We start from the raw sequence: 22,363 nt of genomic DNA, 5'->3' as shown, positions 1-22,363 counted from the left end.
AGATAAGAGAAGAAATCAAAAAGTTTCTGGAAACAAAAGAAAATGAACAGACAACAGTCCAAAACCTATGGGACAAAGCAAAGGCAGTCCTGAGAGGGAAATTCATAGCAATACAGGCTTACCTAAAAAAGATAAAACATTTCAAATAAAAGACCTAACACTACTTCAAGAACTGGAGAAACAACAACAAATAAATACTAGGGCAAGTAGAAGGAAGGAAATAATCAAGATTAGAGCAGAACTGAATGACATAGAGATGAAAAGAACAATTCAAAGGATCAACCAAACCAGGAGCTGGTTCTTTGAAAAGATAAATAAAATTGATAAGCCTTTAAGCAGACTAATCAAGAAAAAAAGGGAGAGGACCCAAATAAATAATACCAGAAATGAAAGAGGAGTAATAACAACTGATACCACAGAAATACAAAGGATTGTAAGAAACTACTGTGAACAATTATATGCCAAGAAATTTGAAAACCTTGATGAAATGGACAAATTTCTAGAAAAGTATAATCTTCCAACGCTGAAGGAGGAAGAAACAGAAAGCTTGAACAGACCAATAACAGCTGGGGAAATTGAAGCAGTAATCAAGAAACTCCCGGCATACAAAAGCCCTGGACCGGACTGTTTCACAGGAGAATTTTACAAAACATTTAAAGAAGAGCTAACCCCTGTCCTTCTCAGACTATTCCAAAAAATCCAAGAGGAAGGAAAACTCCCAGACTCTTTTTATGAGGCCAGCATCACCCTAATCCCAAAACCAGATAAAGACCGTACAAGGAAAGAAAACTACAGGTCAATTTCGCTGATGAACATAGACGCTAAAATCCCCAGCAAAATATTGGCAAACCGTATCCCGCAATACATTAAAAAGATTATCCACTATGATCAAGTGGTATTCATCCCAGGGATGCTGGGATGGTTCAATATACGCAAATCAATAAACGTAATACTTCACACAAACAAAAGGAAAGACAAAAACCACATGATCATCTCGATAGACGCAGAAAAAGCATTCAATAAGGTACAGCACCCTTTATGATCAAAACACTCAAACATATAGCAAGGACTCATGGACAAAACCAAAGGGGAAGAGCTGAGGGAGGGAAGGTGGGAGGGGGCAAGGGAAAGAGGTGGGGGGAAGGCAGAGACAAATGTATTTAAAAAGTAAATAAATTAATTAAAAAAAAAACACTCAGCAAAATGGGAATAAATGGGGCATTCCTCAACATAATAAAGGCCATATATGAAAAACCTACAGCCAACATCATACTCAACGGGCAAAAAATAAAGCTTTCCCAGTAAGATCGGGAACATGACAAGGATGTCTGCTTTCACCACTTCTCTTCAACATTGTATTGGAAGCCCTAGCCACAGCAGTCAGACAAGAAAAAGAAATAAAAGGCATCCAAATACAAAAGGAGGAAGTAAAACTATCATTGTTTGCAGATGACATGATAGTGTACATAGAAAACCCCGCAGACTCCACCAAAAAACTACTCAACCTAATAAATGAATTTGGCAAAACAGTGGGATACAAAGTCAATATTCAGAAATCAAAGGCATTTTTGTACACTAGCAATGAAATAGAAGAAACCAGAAAGAAAATATCAATCGATATAGCAACAAGAAAAATATAGTACCTAGGAATAAATTTAACCAAGAAGGTAAAAGACCTGTACACAGAAAACTATACAACATTGAAGAAAGAAACTAAGGAAGACAGAAATAAATGGAAGCATATACTGTGCTCATGGATTTGAAGAATTAATATCTTCAAAATGTCCATACTACTCAAAGCAATTTATAGATTCAACGCAATCCCTATTAAGATACCAATGGCGTATTTCACAGAAATAGAACAGACATTTCAAAAATTTATATGGAACCATAAACGACCCCAAAGAGCCGCAGCAATTTTGAGAAAGAAAAGCAAAGTAGGAGGGATCACAATACCAGACATCAAACTGTACTACAAAGCCACTATACTCAAAACAATCTCATACTGGCACAAGAACAGACCCATAGACCAGTGGAACAGAATAGAAAGCCCAGAAATAAACCCAGGTCTCTATGGGCAACTAATATTTGACAAAGGGGGCAGAAGCATAATAAAGTGGAGTAATAATAGCCTCTTCAACAAATGGTTTTGGGAGAGCTGGACGGCTACATGCAAAAAATTGAAATTGGATCATCAGCTGACACCATACACAAAAATAAACTCAAGATGGATAAAAGACTTAAATAGAGGTCGCAACACCATAAAAGTCCTAGAGGAGAACAGTGGCAGGAAACTCTCAGATATCCCACGCAGCAATTTTTTCACTGATATGTCTCCTAAAGCAAGGGACATAAAGGAAAGGATAAACAAGTGGGATCTCATCAAAATAAGAAGCTTCTGCACGTCTAAATAAAACATCAGCAAAATGAAAAGTGAGCCAGCCCTATGAGAAAATATATTTGCTAATGATATATCAGCTAGAGGTTTGATCTCCAAGATATATAAAGAGCTCACTTGACTCCACTCCAAGAAGAAAATTGATCCAATCAAAAAATGGGCAAAGGACCTGGGCAGACGCTTTTCCAAGGAAGAGATACAGAGGGCCCAGAGACATTTGAAAGGATGCCCAGCATCACTAGCCATCAGAGAAATGCAGATCAAAACCACAGTGAGATACCACCTCTCAGCGGTCAGAATGGCCATCATAAACAGATCAAGAAACAACAGGTGCTGGCGAGGCTGTGGAGAAAAGGGAACCCTAGTACACTGTTGGTGGCAATGCAGACTGGTGCAGCCATTGTGGAAAGCACTGTGGAATTTCCTCAAAAAGCTGAAAATGGAACTGCCTTTTGATCCAGTGATTCCCCTGCTGGGACTATACCCTAAGAATACCAAAACGTCAATTCAAAAGAACCTATGCACCCCAATGTTCATAGCAGCACAACTTACAATAGCCAAGTGTTGGAAGCAACCTAAATGCCCATCAGTAGATGATTAGGTCAAAAAACTATGGTACATTTACACAGTGATACTACGCAGCAAAAAGAAAAAAAGAACTACTGAACTTCGCGACAGCATGGATGGAACTGGAGAGCATTATGCCAAGCAAAATAAGCCAGGGGGCCAAAGACAAACACCATATGATCTCACCTATAAATGGAACCTAACCAACAAAACAAAAATGCAAAGAAAAGAAGACCAGCAACCCTGAAAGACAAAAGAAACCAACAGAGACAACAGGGAAGGGGGAGGGGTGGGTGGGGGAAAAGGAAGGGAAGGGGAAAGTCAAGGAACATATAGCAAGGACTCATTGACAAAGCAAAAGTGGGGAATGATTGAGGGAGGGAGCGGGGGGAGGGGGCAGGGGAAAGTGGTGGGGGGAAGGCAGAGACAAATGTATTTGATTAATTGTATTTATCAAATACATTTGATAAATGTATTTGTAATTAATTAATTAATTAATTAATTAAATTTTAGAAATTGAAGCAGCCAAAATATATATTTTTTTATATAGGTGATATATATATAACCTAGTAACTCTTCCAAAAAAGCAAGCTGCATAAAAGAATAACAACTCTTGATGATACCCCTATGTCTTAATAAGCAGAGCAAAGTGTACAGCAAAATGGGGACTTGCTTGAGAAAGACGAGTTTTAGAATTGGCTTTTCCACTTCCTATGTAAACCTTTGGCAAGCTACTTAATAGAGCCAGGCCTTAGCTTATTGTCTCTAAAATGTAAATAAGATCTACAGAGTTGTGAAAATTAAATGTGAAGTTTATTAAAATACTTTCTAAATTTTAAAGTGCTATAGAGTAGCAGTGTTACTTTGTGAATTGTTCCTTCCTCCTGACGCTTTGTTTAGAATTGGGCATGAGGACGGGTTGCAGTACATTCAACAACTGTCACCCCAGAGGTTTATTCAGTGGATGTAGCAGAGGACCCATGAATCTGCATTTTCAACAAGCACTCCCAGAGACTTTGTTGGAAGTAGTCTGCCCAATATACCTTGAGAAACTCTGCTCTAATGATCAGGGCCTACCTGTTTTAGCAACCCTCTGCTTAAGGGCCCTAATATTTTAAAATAGTGGTAACAAAAGGAGAGTTCCAAAGCCCCTCCTGTGCTTTAACTACATGTCAAGTACCCAATAGATAATTTAATAATGCTCTATTAAACTGAACTGAAGAACTGAAGTGGAAAAAGACAAAGTAGAGCTGAATCCAATGACCCACTATGGGCTTCCATTTCTGGCCGACATAAAGTAACAGGGACCAAATTTTACTCTTCTTCCTGAAACAACTAGAAAACTGGATGAAGTACAGGAAACAACAGTTTTCAAGACACCCAATATAAGGTAATAAAGGACATGATTTCTGAGAAATAATGGGAAACAAAGGAGGTGACCCCTTCCGTTGCCCCAGACTTCTTCTTGAGAAAGCTTTCAGGGTGAAGTTTTAGGACAGGGAGCCTACACAGAACATGGCAAGGTGTCCTTGAGTTGATGGGATAGAGCTGCAGGTCTAGGGAGGTCAGGATGGCTAGAGTTTTCAGTTCAGAATACCAGACAGGAGAGAGCTTCACAATGAAAGAACTCCCAATAACCACAGAGACTCCTGAAGTCTTCAGCATATATATATGTATGAGCAAACTACTGGAGGCTGGGCAAAGAATCACCTGGAAGCATTTATGGGAGCTTAGGAGCAGGGAATAGTGCCTGTTCTCATTACCCAGAGTGAAAAACCACAATTTACAGGACACTGGTAGAGTAATCTGAACAGTTTTGCCTCAGGAGTGGGAAAAAATTAGCCCTGATCAAATGCTGCCCTGGTCCCACCTGACAAAGCTTACAAGCAAGACCAGAAAGGACCAAACTGTCTCCCAATAGCTTATCCCAGAGAAAAGCTCAAGAATATTTAATATAAATAGAAAAATACACTGTACCCAACAGAGTAAAATTCACATCAGATATCCTATCAAAAATTACCAGGCATGTTTGCCTGCAGAAAAGAAATGACATTTTAACTTCAAAAAGTAGAAAGGGCTTATTCTTAATAGAGAATAACACTTTAAATTGAATAAGTATGACTTTATGACTAAAAAAAATTATAAGGCATGCATAGAACTACTATTTGAATATTTTAGAAAATAATTTCAGACCTCCAGTCAAAATGTCAGAGCAGGGAAACACTACACTCACCACATCAAAATTATAACTAAATTATAAAAGAACTACCCTGACAAACTACCTGAAATCTAGCTGAAAAGAAGTCCTATAGCAACAAATATAAAGAAGAAGCCACATTGAGAATGGAAAAAGGGGCGGAGAATAGAAAGGGCTCTCCCCACACCCACATGTGGTGGTTAAAATTGGGAAGAATATCTTGGGTTTAGAGGTTACCCTTGAGGAGCAAGGGGTCCCAGCCTCAAAACAGGCTCCCCAGCCTGGATCATCAGTACCAGAACAGAAGTCCCCATAACTTCCGGGTGTAAAAACCAGTGGGATTGAAGATGAGTGAGATGGAGGCTTCTAGAGTCCCAGGAAGTTCCTCTTAAAGAGACTGCACACAGACTTACTTGGACTCACTTGCTCTGAGCTCCAGTGCTGGAGCAGCAGCTCTAACAGTGCCAGGAACATATGGGGAGGAATTGAATTGTCTGGCTTCAGGGCAAGGTTTGGAAGGGCATATTTCTCTGGAACTAAACTGCTGGCAGGCACCACTGTTCCTTTATTGACCCTTCCCCCTACAGAGCACACAGGCAGACACAAATGTTCCTTTGATGAGCCCTTCCCCACCCAGCATGCAGATACAGTTGGGCGCCAAATCTAAGTCTCCATCAAATTTGCCCCACCTTGGTAAATCACTAAATTCCTTTAAAAGCTGTTTGTCACAAACTGCCAGCCTTGGCCCACACTTCAGACTTTCCTAAAATCTTTCAAAAGTCCACAAACCCCAAACAAGCAGTAGTTGGCCTTGACATTCCCTATGCCTCTTGCTAAGCAGATCCAGCTGGCACCAGTGGCAACTGGCCTTGTTTCACAGCACAACCTCTCCCAGGTGTTCCCATTCCAAGCGTAGGCAACAGATCATTTTGTAGCTCCTACCAGGTGGCCCTGGGCTGGGCACAGGCAGCAGCTAAACTAGGGCCACACCAGATCCTCTACCAAGAAGCCCCAGAACCAATGCACGAGGTAGCCAGCTTCATTAGGGCACCACCCAACTGGCTCCATAAGGACACACTCAGAGGGTAGACTGGGCAGGCACCAGAGACCTGCCATAGTGAATTCCACTCTGTGGAGTCAGACCAAGCACTACAGCTCATATGCTGTAATAACAACCAGTCCTCACAGACAGTCAGCCTGAGCCAAATCCCACCCACAGGTGTGCCAACAGCAATCAAGACTCTACTGCAACAGGAGAGCACGCACAACCCAGGCAAAGGATGCCCCTGGAGCACCGGCCTTAGATGACCAAGGTGTCTGTACCAATGGGTCCCACAGAACACTGACTACATAAGGACAGCCTGCCAAGACTGGGAGAAGTAGTAGATCTACCTAATATATAGACACATACACACACACACACACACACACACACGCATGCACGCACGCACGCACGCACGCACACAGAGGCAGACAAACTAAGGAAACAAGAAACATGTCCAAAATGAAAGAGCAGGACAAAACTCATAAAAAGAACTAAATGAAATATTTATAACGACACTCAATTAGGTTAGAGGAATAGTAGATGAAATCAGTGAGGGAGGAAACATAAAATGGAGATAGAAATCATAAAAAGAACCAGTCAGAAATATGAATACAATAACTGAAAAGAATACATTAGATGGAATCAACAGCAGATTAGATGAAGCAGAGAATAAAATCAGTGATTTGGAAGACACGGTAGAGAAAACACCCAATCAGAACAACAAAAAGAAAAAATAAGAACTAAGAATAGTTGGATGGGCCTCTGGGACAATATCAAGAGAAACAACATTTGTGTCCTGACCAGGTGTCTCAGTTGGTCGGAACATGATCCTGTACACCAAAACGCTGCAGGTTTGATTCCCAGTAGAGCACATACCTAGGTTGTGGGTTTGATCCCTGGTTGGGAAGCATAAAGGAAGCAACCAATTGATGTCACTCTCTCACATCAATGTTGCTCTCTTTCTCTGCCTTGCTCACTCTCTAATATCAATAAACATATCCTAGGGTGAGAATTTTTTTTAAAAGTAACAACATTTGCATTATAGGGGTGCCAGAAGGCAGAGAGAGAGAGAGTGAGCGATTAAAAACCTATTTGAAGATACAATAATGAAAACTTCCTTAACCTGGTATAGGAAATAGACACACAAGTCCAGGAAACACAGAGAGACCCAAAAGATGAACCCAAAAAGACCCACATCAACAAATCATAATTAAAATGCCTACAGTTAGAAACAAAGAATCTTAAACGCAGCAAGAGAAAAGCAGTTAGTTACCTCTGGAGAAGCTACAATAAGACTGTCAGCTGATTTCTCAAAAGAAACTTTGCAAGCTGGAAAGAATTGGCACAAAATATTCAAAATGATGAAAAGCAAGAACCCCTTCAACCAAGATTACTTTACCCAGCAAAGCTATCATTTATAAAGGACAGATAGTTTCCAGGGGTTGGGGTGGGGGCGGACACAGTAAAGGAGTTCATCACCACCAAATCAGTATTACAAGAAATCTTAAAAGGACTTCTTTCAGAAGAAGAAAAAAGATAAAAATATGAATAATAGAATGGCAAATAGTATATACCTATAAATAACTACTTTAAATGTAAATGATTTAAATGCTCCAGAAGATGTAGGGTGGCTGAAAGAAAACAAGACTCTTACAAATGCTGCCTACAAGAGATTCACTTCAGATCAAAAGACACACACAAACTGAAAGTAAAGGGATGAAAAAGATACTGCCTCAACAATCTTGAAAAAGAAGAACAAAGTTGGAAAGATCACAATACCTGGTATCAAGCTACTACAAGCCCACTGTAAACAAAATAGCCTGGTACTAGCACAAGAATAGGCATATAGATCAATGGGGCAGAAAAGAGAGCCCAGAAATCAACCTATACCTTAATAATGTTTATAATGTTATTGTTTAAAGTGTGTTAAAATGTAAATTTTAAAAAGCTGGGTAGCAATTCTTACATAAGACAAAACAGACTTTAAAACGAAGGCTATAACAAGACAAAAAAAGGACAATTTCATATACAATGGCCAAGATTAGGAAGTCACTTAAGTGTCCATCAACAGACAACTAGATAAAGAAGAAGTGGCAAGACTATACTTTCAGGGATCATTTCTATAGTTCGTTACAAGAAGAAGTAGTACACTATACACTGGAATATGACTTGGCCATAAAAAGAATGAAATCTTACCACTTTTAATAGCATAGATTGGCCTAGAGAGTATTACGCTCAGTGAAATAAGTCAGAGAAAGACAAATACCACATGATTTCACTTCTATGTGAAATCTAAATAACAAAATAAATGAACAAACAAACAGGAACAGATTCGTAGATAAAGAATATTTTGATGGTTGCCAGACTGAAGGGCATTGGGGGTATATGTGAAAAACAGGAAGGAACTAAGAAGTACAAGTTGGCAGTTACAAAATAGTCACGGGGATTTAAAGTACAGCACAGGGACTATAATTAATAATATTGTAATAACTATGTATGGTGTCAGGTGGGTACTAAAATTATCAGGGAGATCACCTCTTAAGTTACATAAAGGTCTAACTACCATACCGTACACCAGGAAATAATATAATATTGAATGTCAACTGTAATTGAAAAATATAAACAATTTTTTCAATTTTTAAAACAACTAAAATAAAAATTTTCTGGGGTTTTAATGAATCTTAAATTATCCTTTAAAAATACTGTTATTTTTATCAATAACCTCAGGATTTCCCATCCACATAACTGAATGCTATTCCACATATGAAATATTAACACTGCTATGGTGTCAGGTGGGAACTAGACTTATCAGGAACATCATTTTGTAATTTATATAAATGTCTAACCACTTCACTGTATACCTGAAACTAATATAATATTAAATGTCAACTATATTTAACTTTTAATTTAAAAATAAGTAATTTTCAGCAAATGGCTGAACTATTAAATTTTCTATTCTCATATCTTTTAATGAATGAAAAATTATGGTTATAGTCAATATCTCAAAATTTCTTTTTTATAATGTTATTGTTTAAAGTATGTTCTTAATAAATATTTTGACTATCAAAAAAAGAAATAATATTACTTCTAAGACAAATAACATAGTGGGTAAAAACATAAGTTTTGGATATAGGAAAAACAGGATCTGAATTCTTTCTTCTCACTTATCATTGCTGTGTTCCTGGTAAGCCACTGAACCTCTCTGTGTTTTAGCTCACTTATCTATAAAATGGGTACAATAATATTTGCTTCAATAAAGATCAGAGTAAAAATTTTAAAAAAAATCTAAAAAAAATACAAAATATCAATGAAACCAAGAGGTGGTTCTTTGAAAAGACAAACAAAATGGACAAACCTTTAACCAAACTCATCAACAGAAAAAGAGAGAAGTCCCAAATCAAGTAAGAAATGAAAGAGAAGTAACAACTAATACAACAGAAATAAAAATGATTTTAAGAAAATACTATTAACAAATTGGACAACCTGGGAGAAAGACAAATTCCTAGAAAGATATAATCTACAAAAACTGAATCAAAAAGAGCAGGAAATCTGAATAGACCAATAACAACAAAAGATATTGAGGCAGTAACCAAAAAACTCCCAGCAAACAAGTCCTGTACAGGATGGCTTCACAGGCAAATTTTACCAAACATTCAAGGAAGAACGATCACCTCTCCTCAAACTATTCCACAAAATTCAAGTGAAGAAAGACTTCCAAGCTCTTTTTATGAGGCCAGCATTTTCCTAATTCTAAAACCAGATAAAGACACTACAAAGAAAGAAAAACTATAAACCAATATCCCTGATAAACACAGATGCTAAAATCCTCAACAAAATATTAGCAGAACAGATCCAGCAATACATTAACAAGATCATACACCATGACCAAGTAGGATTTATTCCAGGGATGCAAGGTGGGTACAATATCCTCAAATCAATAAATGTGATATATGACATAAACAAAATGAAAGATAAAAATCACATGATCATATCAATAGAAGCAGAAAAATAATTTTATAAAATTAGGACCCATTTATGATCAAAACTCTCAGCTAAGTGGGAATAGAGGGATCATACCTCAACAAATAAAGGCCATATATGAAAAACCTACAGCCAACATCTTGCACAACGGGCAAAAACTAAAAGCATTTCCCTTAATATCAGAAACAAGACAAGGATGTCTGCTTTCACTGCTCTATTCAGCGTAGTAATGAAGTCCTAGCCAGCAATTATCAGACAAGAAGAATAAATAAAACACATCCAAGTTGGAAAGGAGGAAGTAAAACTGTCATTATATACAAATGACATGATACTGTATTGTACACAGAAAACCCTAAAGACTCCACAAAAAAACTACTAGATCTAATGAATGAATTCAGCAAAGTAGCAGGATACAAAATTAATATCCAGAAATAGTGGCATTTTTATACACCAATAATGAACTCTCAGAGAAACTAAGAAAACAATCCCATTTACTACTGCAACAGAAAAAATAAAGTACCTAGGAATAAGTTTAACCAAGGAGGTAAAAGATATGTACTCAGAAAACCATAGGACATTGAAGAAAGAAACAGAGGAAGATACTAACAACTGGAAACTTATACCATGCTCATGGATTGGAAGAATTAACATGATTAAAATGTTCACACTACCCAAAACATTCTGTAGATTCAATGCAATTCCTATTAAAATACCAATGTCATATTTCAAAGACCTAGAATAAATATTCCAAAAAATTATATAAAACAAAAAAAGACCCTGAACAGCCTCAGCAATCTTGAAAAAGAAGAACAAAGTTGGAAAGATCACAATACCTGATATCAAACTATACTTCAAGCTCACTGTAAACAAAATAGCCTGGTACTAGCACAAGAATAGGCATATAGATCAATGGGGCAGAAAAGAGAGCCCAGAAATCAACCCATACCTTAATTAATGTTCAATTAATATTTCACAAAGGATGCAAGAGCATACAATGAGTAGAGAGTCTCTTTAATAAATAGTGTTACAAAAATTGGACAGGTATATGCAAAAAAATGAGACTAGACACCAATTTATACCATACACAAGTATAAACTCAAAATGGATAAGACTTAAATGTAAGTAGCAAAACATACAAATTTTAGAGGAAAACATAGGCAGTAAAATATCAGACCTCTCTCAGAGCAATATTTTTATTGATCTATCTCCTAGTACAAGGGACACACAGGAAAAAAAAGAAAACAAATGGGACTACATCAAACTAAAAAGCTTCTGCAAAGCCAAAGGAACCATCAAAAAATGAAAAGGAAACCCAAAAAACATGGAAGAACATATTCACCAATGATACATCTGATAAGGGGTTAATCTCTAAAATATATAAAGAACTTATACAACTCAATACCAGTAAGACAAACAATCCAATTAAAAAATAGGCATAGGACCCAAATAGATACTTCTCCAAAGAACACATACAGATGTCCTGTAGACATATGAAAAAATACTATAGTACATTTACACAATGCAATACTATACTGCTGAGAAAAATAAGACTCTCACCCTTTGTGACAGCATGGATCAACCTGGAGATTATTATGCTAAGCAAAATAAGCCAGTTAGAGAAAGACAAATACTATATGATCTTACTAGTATGCGCAATCTAATGAACAAAATAAACTAATGAACAAAATAAAACCAGAAGCATGGATACATGCAATAGACTAACAAATGTCAGATGCGAGGGAGTAGGGGGACTGGATAAAAGGTGAAGGGATTAGCTAAAGAACATACATGCATAGCCCATGGACATAGACAAAAGTGTGGTAAAGGGCAGGGAAGGCAAAATGGAGGCTGAATGGAGGTGGGCAAAGGGGGGAAAATGGGGACAGCTATAATAGTGTCAACAACAAATTTTAAAAAATATATAAAGAATTCTTAGCAAATGATTGGACTATTAAATTTTTTATTCTGATAGCTTTTAATAAATGGAAAATTATGATGACAGCCAATATCTCAAAGTTTCTTTTTCATAATGCTATTTTTTAAAACTTTATATTTTTATCGGTTCCAGAGAGAGAGAGGAAGGGAGGGAGGAAAAGAGAAATAAAGGAAGGGAAGGAGGGAGGGAGGGAAAGAAATAGAGATGTTGATGTGAGAGAAACATCAATTGGTTGCCTCCCCCATGTGACCCAACTGGAGACCAAACTGGCAACCTAGATAAGTGCTCCGACCAGGAATTGAACCTGCAACATTTCGGTGCACAAGCTGACACTCCAACCAATTGAGCCACATCAGCCAGGCTCATAATGCTACTTTTAAAATACGTTCTTAATAAATATTTTGACAAAATAGTAAAAAAAAAAAAAAAAGAGAGAGAACTATTAACACTGGTAAGACAACATAGTGGTTAAAAACACAAGCTTTAGAAATAGGAAAAACAGGGTCTGAATTCTTTCTTCTCACTTATTATTTCTGTGTTCCTGGGTAAGCCACTAAACCTCTCTGTGTTTTACTTCACTTACTATAAAATGAGTGTAATAATAATAGCTTTATAGGGCCAGTGTTAGTAATATGCCAAAGTAAATACTTAATAAATAGTAGCTATCACATCATAATTATTACATTACCATCAGAAAAATTCAGGGAAGTTACCTTTTAGTCAAACATTTACTGAGCACCTATCATAGGCTAGGAAATATGTAAGCACTAGGAATACAAAGAAAAAAAGAGTTAAGAGGACCCAAAATATTTTTCTTTCTTTTTTTTATTTTAATTTATTTTTTCAAATACATTTGTCTCTGCCTACCCCCCACCACTTTCCCTTGCCCCCCTCAGCTCTTCCCTCCCTCAGCTCTTCCCCTTTGGTTTTGTCCATGAGTCCTTGCTATATGTTCCTTGACTTTCCCCTTCCCTTCCTTTTCCCCGGCCCCCTCCCTCCTTCCCTCTTGTCTCTGTTGATTTCTTTTCCTTTCAGTGTTGCTGATGTTGAATTCACACTTAAAAGTTCATTTCAAATACAAACTTCATATTCTATTTCTTAATTTCTAAGTAGGGCAATTATTTTAAGTTTCTCCTATAAAAATTAAAGAATGACGTTTTTTTCCCTTTGAAAGGAAATAATAAGTTGTCAAGTTCAACCAATTAGGGCATGTCTGAGAAATCCTTGGAGTCTGGAAAACATGGTGAAACTTTAATTTGAAAGCAACCTGCAATTAACATCACCTTTCAAAATTATTCTCAAATTAGTAGAATGAATTATATTCGGACACAAAATACATAAAATGGACCAATCTGTTATATGATAATCTTTTTGAGAAGGTCTGGGCTAACCAATGTAAGGAATTAAAACCAAATTCAAGTTTGTATTTCATTTGCTCATTCCATTTAAATGACAGATGGTTTAAATATAAATCTTACTAATAAAATGTTTGCATATTCATTATGAAGCTGATTTCCTTATTCATTTTAGCAATTTTATTGTTTTTACTACATGACTGCCCATTTCATTCAAGGGCTTCTAAACTTCTGCCTCTCAAAGTATGATCACAGGACCAACAGCATCAGCATCACCTGGAAGCTTGTTAGGACTACAGAATTTTATTCCCCATACCAATCCTGAGTCAGAATTTGCATTTAAAAAAATTCCCCAAGTGACTTCTTTATTCATTGAAGTCTGAGTAGCATAGTTCTAAACTGCTGATTTTTTTTTACAGTGTTACCAAAAGTTTATTTGCTTTCAAGCTGTGGTTAATTTCATCTTCAGATTGTAACTTTTAATAAGAATAATCCAATTCAGACAAATAAAATCAATTACATACATATATTAGATATCCTATATAAAATATTTGTCTGACACTTGACTTACCTCTCAACTAGGACTTCAAATCTTAGAATTCTTGTTGTACTATTCATTTATTCTCAAGTCAACATCTTTGCCTAGCATATAACCATTATGATGAAAGTCTCTGTAATTAAACAACTAAAATGCTAGGCGATCAGATTCTCCACATAACTTCAGAAAAAATGAAAAAAAACCTCAAAACAGGTTCAACGAAGGTTAAACTTGAAACCTCTCTAGAGGAAAAAAAAGGCCAGAAGGACTCTATCCTCCAAAATAATATATTTTTATGCTTCACCTAACATTTTTTACTGAGGGAAGCACATATTTTTAAATAAGAAATTCACACCTAGTGCAATACTTTAGTTGGCTCATCTATTATTATTATTATTATTGCATAATAGTCACAGTGTACATAAAATAAAACAATTCTTATTTTCTCCTCCTCCTTTTTTTTAAATGACAAAAGTAAGCTGAAACTGATCACAGCAGGTAAGATAGTTCCATACATATTCAAAGGAAGGTACAAATGCTCTCTTTTCAAAAGCACTACAAAAGTCAACCTCGTCTCTTTTCATTGTAGCTGTGGCTTTTTGTCAAATATTTGAAAATTGCTGTTCTGTATAAGCAATTATGAAGAGCTTTACAAAAATAAGGAGAAAATGTAGTGACAATCAACTCCTTCAAATCCTCAAATGCCCATGGCCTCTGGGTTGCAGGATAGAATCTAAGAGTTACTGACTGCATCTCAGCCAATGCACCCAGCCCTTGGGAGAATGTTTAGTAGATGGTGTTAAGAGAAGATATCAAGGAATCTGTTGGGCAGTCTCAAAAATTAAACATGCTCACAAACATCCCCAGTTTCTTTTAATAAGATCCTATTATAAATCTGTTATCCTTGAGTTTAACTCTTTATTCACTTCATTTTGCATTTCCAGCCTATATAATTTCTCAGGATACAGCATTACACAAGAGTACAACTAAGTATTTAATGCCTTTTTTATGGTCCTAGACATACTGATTTTTAAGCTTTAAGTAGTGCCCTTTGCTCTAATATTCTAGAATTTGGCGAACAATTCATTAAGCCTTCTGTCTACTCACTTTCACAGCAAGGTCTCTTAGAACTATGCACATTGGCTCCACTGCCTCACCTACCGGTCACTCTTCAGTCCACCCCTATCTGGCTTCTATTAAAATCTCTCTTGGTAAAGACGATAAGGAACTTCATGTTGCTAAATCCAATAAACAAGCCATAGTCATCATTCTCCCTCACTTTGCAGCATCATTCAACAATGTTAATTGCTCTCTTCCTCTTGAAATAGCTTTCTATAGCTTTGATGGACCAGCACTCTCCTGGGTGCCTCCCAATTCCGTCCCTTGTCAATCTTTAGGGACCTTGTCCCCTCTACCTAACCTACAAATGCTTCCTTGGGGCTTGGTCTTGGAATCTCATATAATTTCATCACTATAAACATTCCCTTCATGCTGATGACACACTTTTGTGCTGACAACACATTTCTATCTCCAGACCAGATCTTTCTTCTGAGTCCAGACCGGCACACTCAACTACCTATTCAACATCTCCACCTGGATGCTTTATAAACATATTTAAACTCAGTACAGGCAAAACTGAAGTCTTAGGTTATTCTCTCATTGTTCATCCTCCAATGTTTCTCATCCTGAAACATCTACCCGGTTGCTCCTGCTAGGAACCCCGAAGTCTTTACTCTCACCACTCAAATCCAATCAATCTCCAAGTCCTATCTTTTGGGCCTTCAAAAAATAGCTTTAATATGTTCAGTTTTCCATCTCTACTGCCATCCTCCCCCTCACCTCCACCTTCTAGTCTGTCATTATCACCTCATGTACCACATTGCAAGAGCATTCTAAGTGATCTTCCTGAATCTACTCATATTCCCCTTCAATTTAGACTCCACACTTCAGCCAGAATGATCTTTCAAGGATGAAAAAGACTCCTACTTAAAATGCTTCAGTAGCTTCCTATTGATTTTAGAATAATGTTCATAAGGCACCTGCCTACCTCTCCAGACAACCTCATCTCATGCTATCATTTCCCGAGTTCTCCATAAGCACCAGCCCTACTCTTTCTCTCTGTACATTGCACATGCTGTGGTTTCTCCAGGTTCAGAGTCTTTGCACATGTTGTGTCCTCTTCCTGGAATAATTGTTCTGTTTTAGTCCTTTATCCACTGCTGCCCAAATCATACCAACATACACATGCACATGCATAATCCAAAGCCCCAGGGCCCACAGGCAATAGTCAAACTAGACTAAAAGAAACTGACTGCCTAGCAACACATAATGTTAAAAGATAACACCAGGGCAAAAAGTAATAATAACAGCAAACCCTTATGTAACTTTATATGAGGCACTGTTTTAGGTGATTTATACATTAACATACTCAATACTCACAACAATATGATGAAGTAGGTATTATTATGGTCTCTAAGATAAAGTAATTAAGGTACAGAGATGATAAGTAACTTCACCAAGGTCACAGATATTCAGTGGCAAAGCTAGAAATCAAACTGAGACCTTCTGTGTGAATGCTTGGCTGCCCGTAACTTGATTATGGACTAATCAACCCTCCCTTCCACATATGGGATATGGAACTGGTTTACATAACCATTCAATAATGGATAAATACTAATTTTCCACCATACTAAAAACATAAATGAAGGTAGAAATCATTTATATCTTGTTCATTGATGCACCCCAACCTCCTGAATATCTAACACATAACTGATGCTCAAATATATCTATTGAATATATGACTGTTCTTTGAGAACGTACTGGGTTCTAATCATGTCTTATACTACTATCTACCTAACAACTTTCTTTGTTAGCTGTCTGCTAACTATTCCTGGAGTCCCTAGGCGTCCCCTCCTCCTGTCCGTGTGGCGTTCGGGGACCAGCCGGTAAAGCAGCGAGCTGCAGTCTTCCCTCCCTCCCCGCTGAGGTGAGCTCCTCGTGGAATTTCCTGCCCTCAGGCCTCACCTTCCACGTAGGGGAAGAGGCCATCCCAGCTTCCAGGCCAGGCCTAGGTGGCTTTCCCGCGCCCAAGAGGATGAAACGACCATACCGCTGCAGAGGCCACTGAGCAGCGTCTCCACCCGGCAGCCCGACGCCCGCCTGCTTTTTTCCCGCCTCCGCCATGTCAGGCCTCCTGGCTCACACAGCCGGCAGGGGCCTGCCAATCACAAAGTTGATCAATCAGGAAGCGCGGTGACCCAAGACCCGCCCTCCCCTCCAGTGCAAGCCAATGGGCAGGCTCCAAAGACTCCTGCAGGGGGCTCTCTGGCTGTGGGTGTCGCTCTGGCGCTTGGTTACCTTCTCTTCTTGGTGGACGAAGTGGAGGTTGTGACTTCCAATTTGAAGTGGGGCTGTGCCGCCCATCGATGATCGTTGGTCCGGCCTCTGCAGCATTCGGGCCTCACCTTTCCTCAGGCAGCCCAAGTCACCATCGGGCGCTCTGACGGAGACATTTCCGAAAACTGGCCGTTTCCCTTTAACTTGCACGCGCTGGGCGTGGGACGAGGCAGCGTTCCCAGGCTGCCAGATCAAGCGTGTTCTTCCACAAGGCAGCAGCCTTTCAGACGGCAACGTCCCTGCCCACCTTTAATCCACCACAACACGGCCCAGTTAGGGTCATTTCCTCCTCACCCTGCAGCCGCCAACATATACTGCCTCCAGACCAACAAGGTCTCTCCGAAAGAACTTTTGGACGAGATGCTGCTGCCAAGAAAATGTGTGCCTCAAAAAGCAGGTACCACTAAATGACAGGTCTGGGAGATTTGTAATCGACAAAGCACTTCTACATCTGTTATTTCGTTTGTCCTCCCTGTAATCTGGTGGTGAGTTAAAGAAGTAAAAATGGAGGTTGTTGCCCCCAGTGAATAGATGGACGTAAAATAAGGTCCTCAGAGGAGAAGCCATTTGTCCCCGTTTACACAGACAGAGTTGAAGTGTGGACTCCACAGTCTATCCATGTGTCCACCTCTCTTGCAAAAAATGTAGGTATTCGTCCCGTCTGTCAAATTGGAAGCAATGCATGCAGAAAATGGAGGCCATATTAACCATGAGTATTAACCATACTCATAAAATTAAGTTATACTGCAAACCTTTTTTTAAACTATGCATGTCCAAGGGTATTAAATGCACAGACAATGGTTGGGCAGGTGGTAAGTTATTCACTCTGCACTGATTAGATATCTGCAGTATGTAGTTACTCTAGTGACCATAGTGGTTACAAAAATGGGTAAGGCATGCACCTAGCCTTCTAGGATCTCAGGTTCTAATAAGGAAGACAGACAGATACTCATGATACCTGACAGTGCCACATGAAGGTATGAACCATGTGCTTAAAGGATTCAGATTAAGTAAACATCTACGAATGTGGATGAAAATGGCATTACAGTCCTAACTTGAAGGGTGAGAAAAAGTTTCCCAAGGGAATCTGGGAAAAAGCTGGTATTTCATGTGGAGAGCAAGTGGAGGAGCAAAAGTTGCACTGAAGGTGAGGTTTTGGGGGAATGAGGCCACAAAGGTGAGTTGGGCAGAAAAGCACTGAACAGCAGCTAAGAAGAGTGAGTTTTACTTGGTAGGTAGTAACGAGCATGGAAAATTTGCATGGGGCAGTGGCAGTATCATAATGGTTGTCCAGGCAGGCTAATCTTTCAGAGGCATATAGAATAAAATGCATTCAAAGCAAGGGATATTTGTTACCTCTTTCCATTAGTCCAGTAGAGCTCGAAGAGGTCAGATTTCAGAAACTGCTTCTGAAGGTCCTTAAATGACACAGCAGTACTGTATTTAATATAGCAGTAAATGGTCAGAAACTTGATTTCAGTCCCAGTTCCACCACTTGCCAGCTGTGTGACCTTGGGGAAATCACTTAACCTCTTTGTAAAATAGGGTTAATAAATACCTACTTTACAGGATCATAGAAAGGATAAAATAAGATCATACGTGGGAAAATACTTGGTAAGTTACAAAGCTGAAACACATGTTGGCACTTTCTTTTTACAGGGTTAAAATGACTTTCTGTAGCTCCCTAAGGGCAGGAGGATGGGAATGGGAGTCTGACATTTGGTCTCAGAGGCACTCGCCTTCCAGGTCCAGGGCTGTGGATGCTGTCAGACACCCTTCACGGGCGCAGATGGCGCTCACAGTTGGCACCCTGTCAGTGCCCAAGGACACTCAGACCCCTGCTGGGTTCCCACCTGCAAACTCCCTTCTAGACAATGCACCTGTGCTTAAGCTTCTGGGGTAACCAACGTCTGCCAAAAACAATCATGGCTGCAAAGGGAGATTGAAAGCTACAGTTATAACAGAGGCCCTTTTAAAAACCTATGATATTAATAAATGTGACTTGAGCATTCAAGAGGTCCCAGATGCTGTACTAGGTGCTGGGGATACAGTAGAGAATAGCATATGTGGCTTCTGACCTCCTGAAGCTTACAATCTAGTAGGAAAGCAGAACATGGAGCAAATTACTCCCTATTTTTAATGGCAGTTGTGTTTTCTTTTTAAAAGACAAATCTGTAATATTTATTAGGGTATACTTTTATACAATAAAAAGCACAGATCTTCCATGTTCAGTTAGATAAGATTTGACATCTATATATACTCATGTAACCACCAACCAAAACAAGATATAGAACATTTTCAAAAGCTCCAAATTCCCTTAGGAGTTTCTCCTTCCAGTCAGTCTCCAGCTCTCAAGGGCAATGACTGGTCTGATTTTTATCACAATAGCCTGGCTTTTCTGTTCCTGAACTTAATGTATATAAAACCAGACAGAATATACTCTTTGTACCTGTTTGTTTTGCTCAGTATAGTTATCTTTTAGCTTCATCCATATTGTTGTGTATGTCAGTAATTCATCTGTCTTTACTGCTGAATGACATTCTATTGTAAGATAATATCGCAATTTGTTCATTCTTCACCTTTTGATGGACATTTGGATTCTTTTCTCTTTGTTTGTTTTTAAGCTGTAATGAACATTTTTGTATCAGTCTTTTTTTGTAGATATACGCTGGATTCTAAAGAGACATGTGTTTAGCCCCATAAAAAAAATGCCAAAGAGTTTTCATAGTGATTGTACCATTTTGTATTCCTACCAGCAAATAATGAGAATTCCAGTTATTCCTACTGACATTTGCATTATCAAGTCCTTTTAGTTTAGCAACTCTAGTGACTATCCAGTAGTAGTCATTAATTTGCATTTCCCTGATGATGAATAATAATAATGCTGAGCCCCATTTCAAATGGCTTAGTGGCCATTTGTATATCCTATTCTTTGAAGTGTCTGTTCAAATCTTTTGTCATTATTGATTTGTAGGAGTTCTTTACATATTCTGGACACAAGCCTTTGATGAGACTTTTGTACTGAAAGTATTGTTTCCTATTCTATGACATGCCTTTTCATTTTCTTCTTAATGTTTTTCAAAGAGAAGTATTTCATTCTGAGTGAATTCCAACTTATTAATTTTTCAGGTGCTTTTTGTCAGTGCATTCTGTGTCCTGCCTAAGAAATTTTCGCCTACCCTAAGGTTGTACACATATTCTCCTATGTTTTCTTCTAGATACTTTATAGTTCTAACTTTTACATCTAGGCATATGTTCTTTCTTGCATTAAATTGTTTGTGTAAAATAAAGTAGGAATTAAGGTTCATTTCCCCAATATGGTTATAGAAATAATGTTACACAGGAACACTTCTCAAATAATGACTGATGGAAATTGGTACATAAATACCCCAATTTCCTCACTCCTCAGGTGCGATAATTTTAAGTTTTGTGTAATACCCTATTTCTCAGAGTTCACCCAAGGGGTCAGGCTCCAGTAACTTGCATGGTAAGAATTATTTGTTTGGATAACTTTCCTTCCCTGTCTTCCTCTCCTAGCAGTGTCTCTTGGGATTACCTTTCAAATAAATTCCTTGCACTCGAATTTTTGTCCTGGGGTTAGCTTCTGTAGAACTCAAACTAAGACAAACAGGCAGATATTTAGCTATAATATAGCTACATGCAAGAAGATGGTACAAAAGACATTAAGAGGTGGAGAAGTCACTCTCACATCCAAAGCAGACCCTCAAATGCCTTGCTGACCAGCTGCAGCAGAATAATAGTATTTGGGATCAGGACTAATGAATGACAGTGACTCTGAGCTAACACACCTCCCTTTGAAGAGACAATTACCAGTTTAAAAAAAAAATCTAGCCCTTAAAGATAAAAAAAAATATGGTCATTTACTTTACAGAAAATCTTTTATTCCCAAATCTTTTTACTGTGTAACTCTATTTTTCAGGAAGCTTAAAAGACAGAGAGATGCTAGCTGCCTGGGTAGTCAGCATCACTGTTGGAGACAGCATGCAGCACTGGGTTTGGAATCCTAGCACACCCCTTTCAAAGCAGACCAGGGACTCCATGCATCCCCTCTCCCTAAGCTATTGAGTAAGCAAAGGAAGTGATGGCTTCAGTCTCCGTGGGTCTCCTAGGTGATAGAGAAACATGGACCCTTATTCCACCTTCCATATCTCTTAGCCTCAGTTCTGGGGACCACACAGAGTGACTGACAACTTCAGGGCATTGTTGGTGGCTGTAGGGTTTCCCAGAAAAAGCCCTGTTTGCATCCGCCAAATCAGATGAGGTTTCTCCGTAACGTCAGACCAGGGGATGCTGTGTCAGAAGGGGATGTTTCCATGGAACTCTACACTCACTGCTAGAAGATGGAAATACTTTCCATCTTCTACTCTGTATCTCCATTCCAGGTCATTGAAAGGCTTTCCATGTGGCTGGGCACACACAATCTCAACCTGTCCACAGGCTGCTGATTACTGACACGTGAAAAAAGATTAACACTGACTCTTTCCATTTATTAAAAGGATACAGCATAGCCCTGACTGGTGTGGCTCAGTGGGTTGGGTGTTGTCTCACAAACCAAAAGGTCGCTGGATCAATTCCTGATCAAGGCACATGCCTGGGTTGAGGGCCAGGTCCCGAGTTGGGGGCATGCAAGGAGGCAACCAATTGATATTTCTCTTGCATATCAATGTTTCTCTCCCTCTCTTCCTCCTTCCCTTCCCATTTCTCTAAGGATAAATAAATAAAATCTTTTTTAAAAAGCATACAGGATAATAATAAGCCAATACAAAGAAGTTCATCACATCTTACAAAGCTGGATTGGAGTCAGAAATAGTAACTTCAAGCAAACTCTAAAAAAAGACTATGAACTCACACCTGAAAAAGAGGGATTATATTTTATTTGTGTTGGACTCCAGAGTCCTGGGCATGTGATAGGTTCTCAACTTTTTTTAA

The 22,363-nt window shown here is 38.5% G+C and overlaps 1 protein-coding gene across 2 annotated transcripts in view; it reads right to left on the bottom strand.

Annotated features, from left to right (window-relative positions):
• The window catches only part of REC114 (REC114 meiotic recombination protein), a 121,373-nt gene extending 104,173 nt beyond the window's left edge, over positions 1–17,200 (bottom strand). For both annotated transcript variants that reach the window (XM_054564773.1, XM_054564837.1), the window contains exon 1: positions 17,042–17,200. In XM_054564773.1, the coding sequence (XP_054420748.1) occupies positions 17,042–17,200 (159 nt within the window). The remainder of the gene's footprint in view (positions 1–17,041) is intronic.
• Positions 17,201–22,363: the final 5,163 nt, after the last annotated feature.

This window comes from Pteronotus mesoamericanus, unplaced genomic scaffold, assembly GCF_021234165.1.
Source record: "Pteronotus mesoamericanus isolate MK-2021 breed Mesoamerican mustached bat unplaced genomic scaffold, CSHL_Meso_final contig_100, whole genome shotgun sequence".
Lineage (NCBI taxonomy): Eukaryota > Metazoa > Chordata > Mammalia > Chiroptera > Mormoopidae > Pteronotus > Pteronotus mesoamericanus.
The sequence above is the reverse complement of the archived record's forward strand: the minus strand, read 5'-3'. Positions and strand labels throughout refer to the sequence as shown.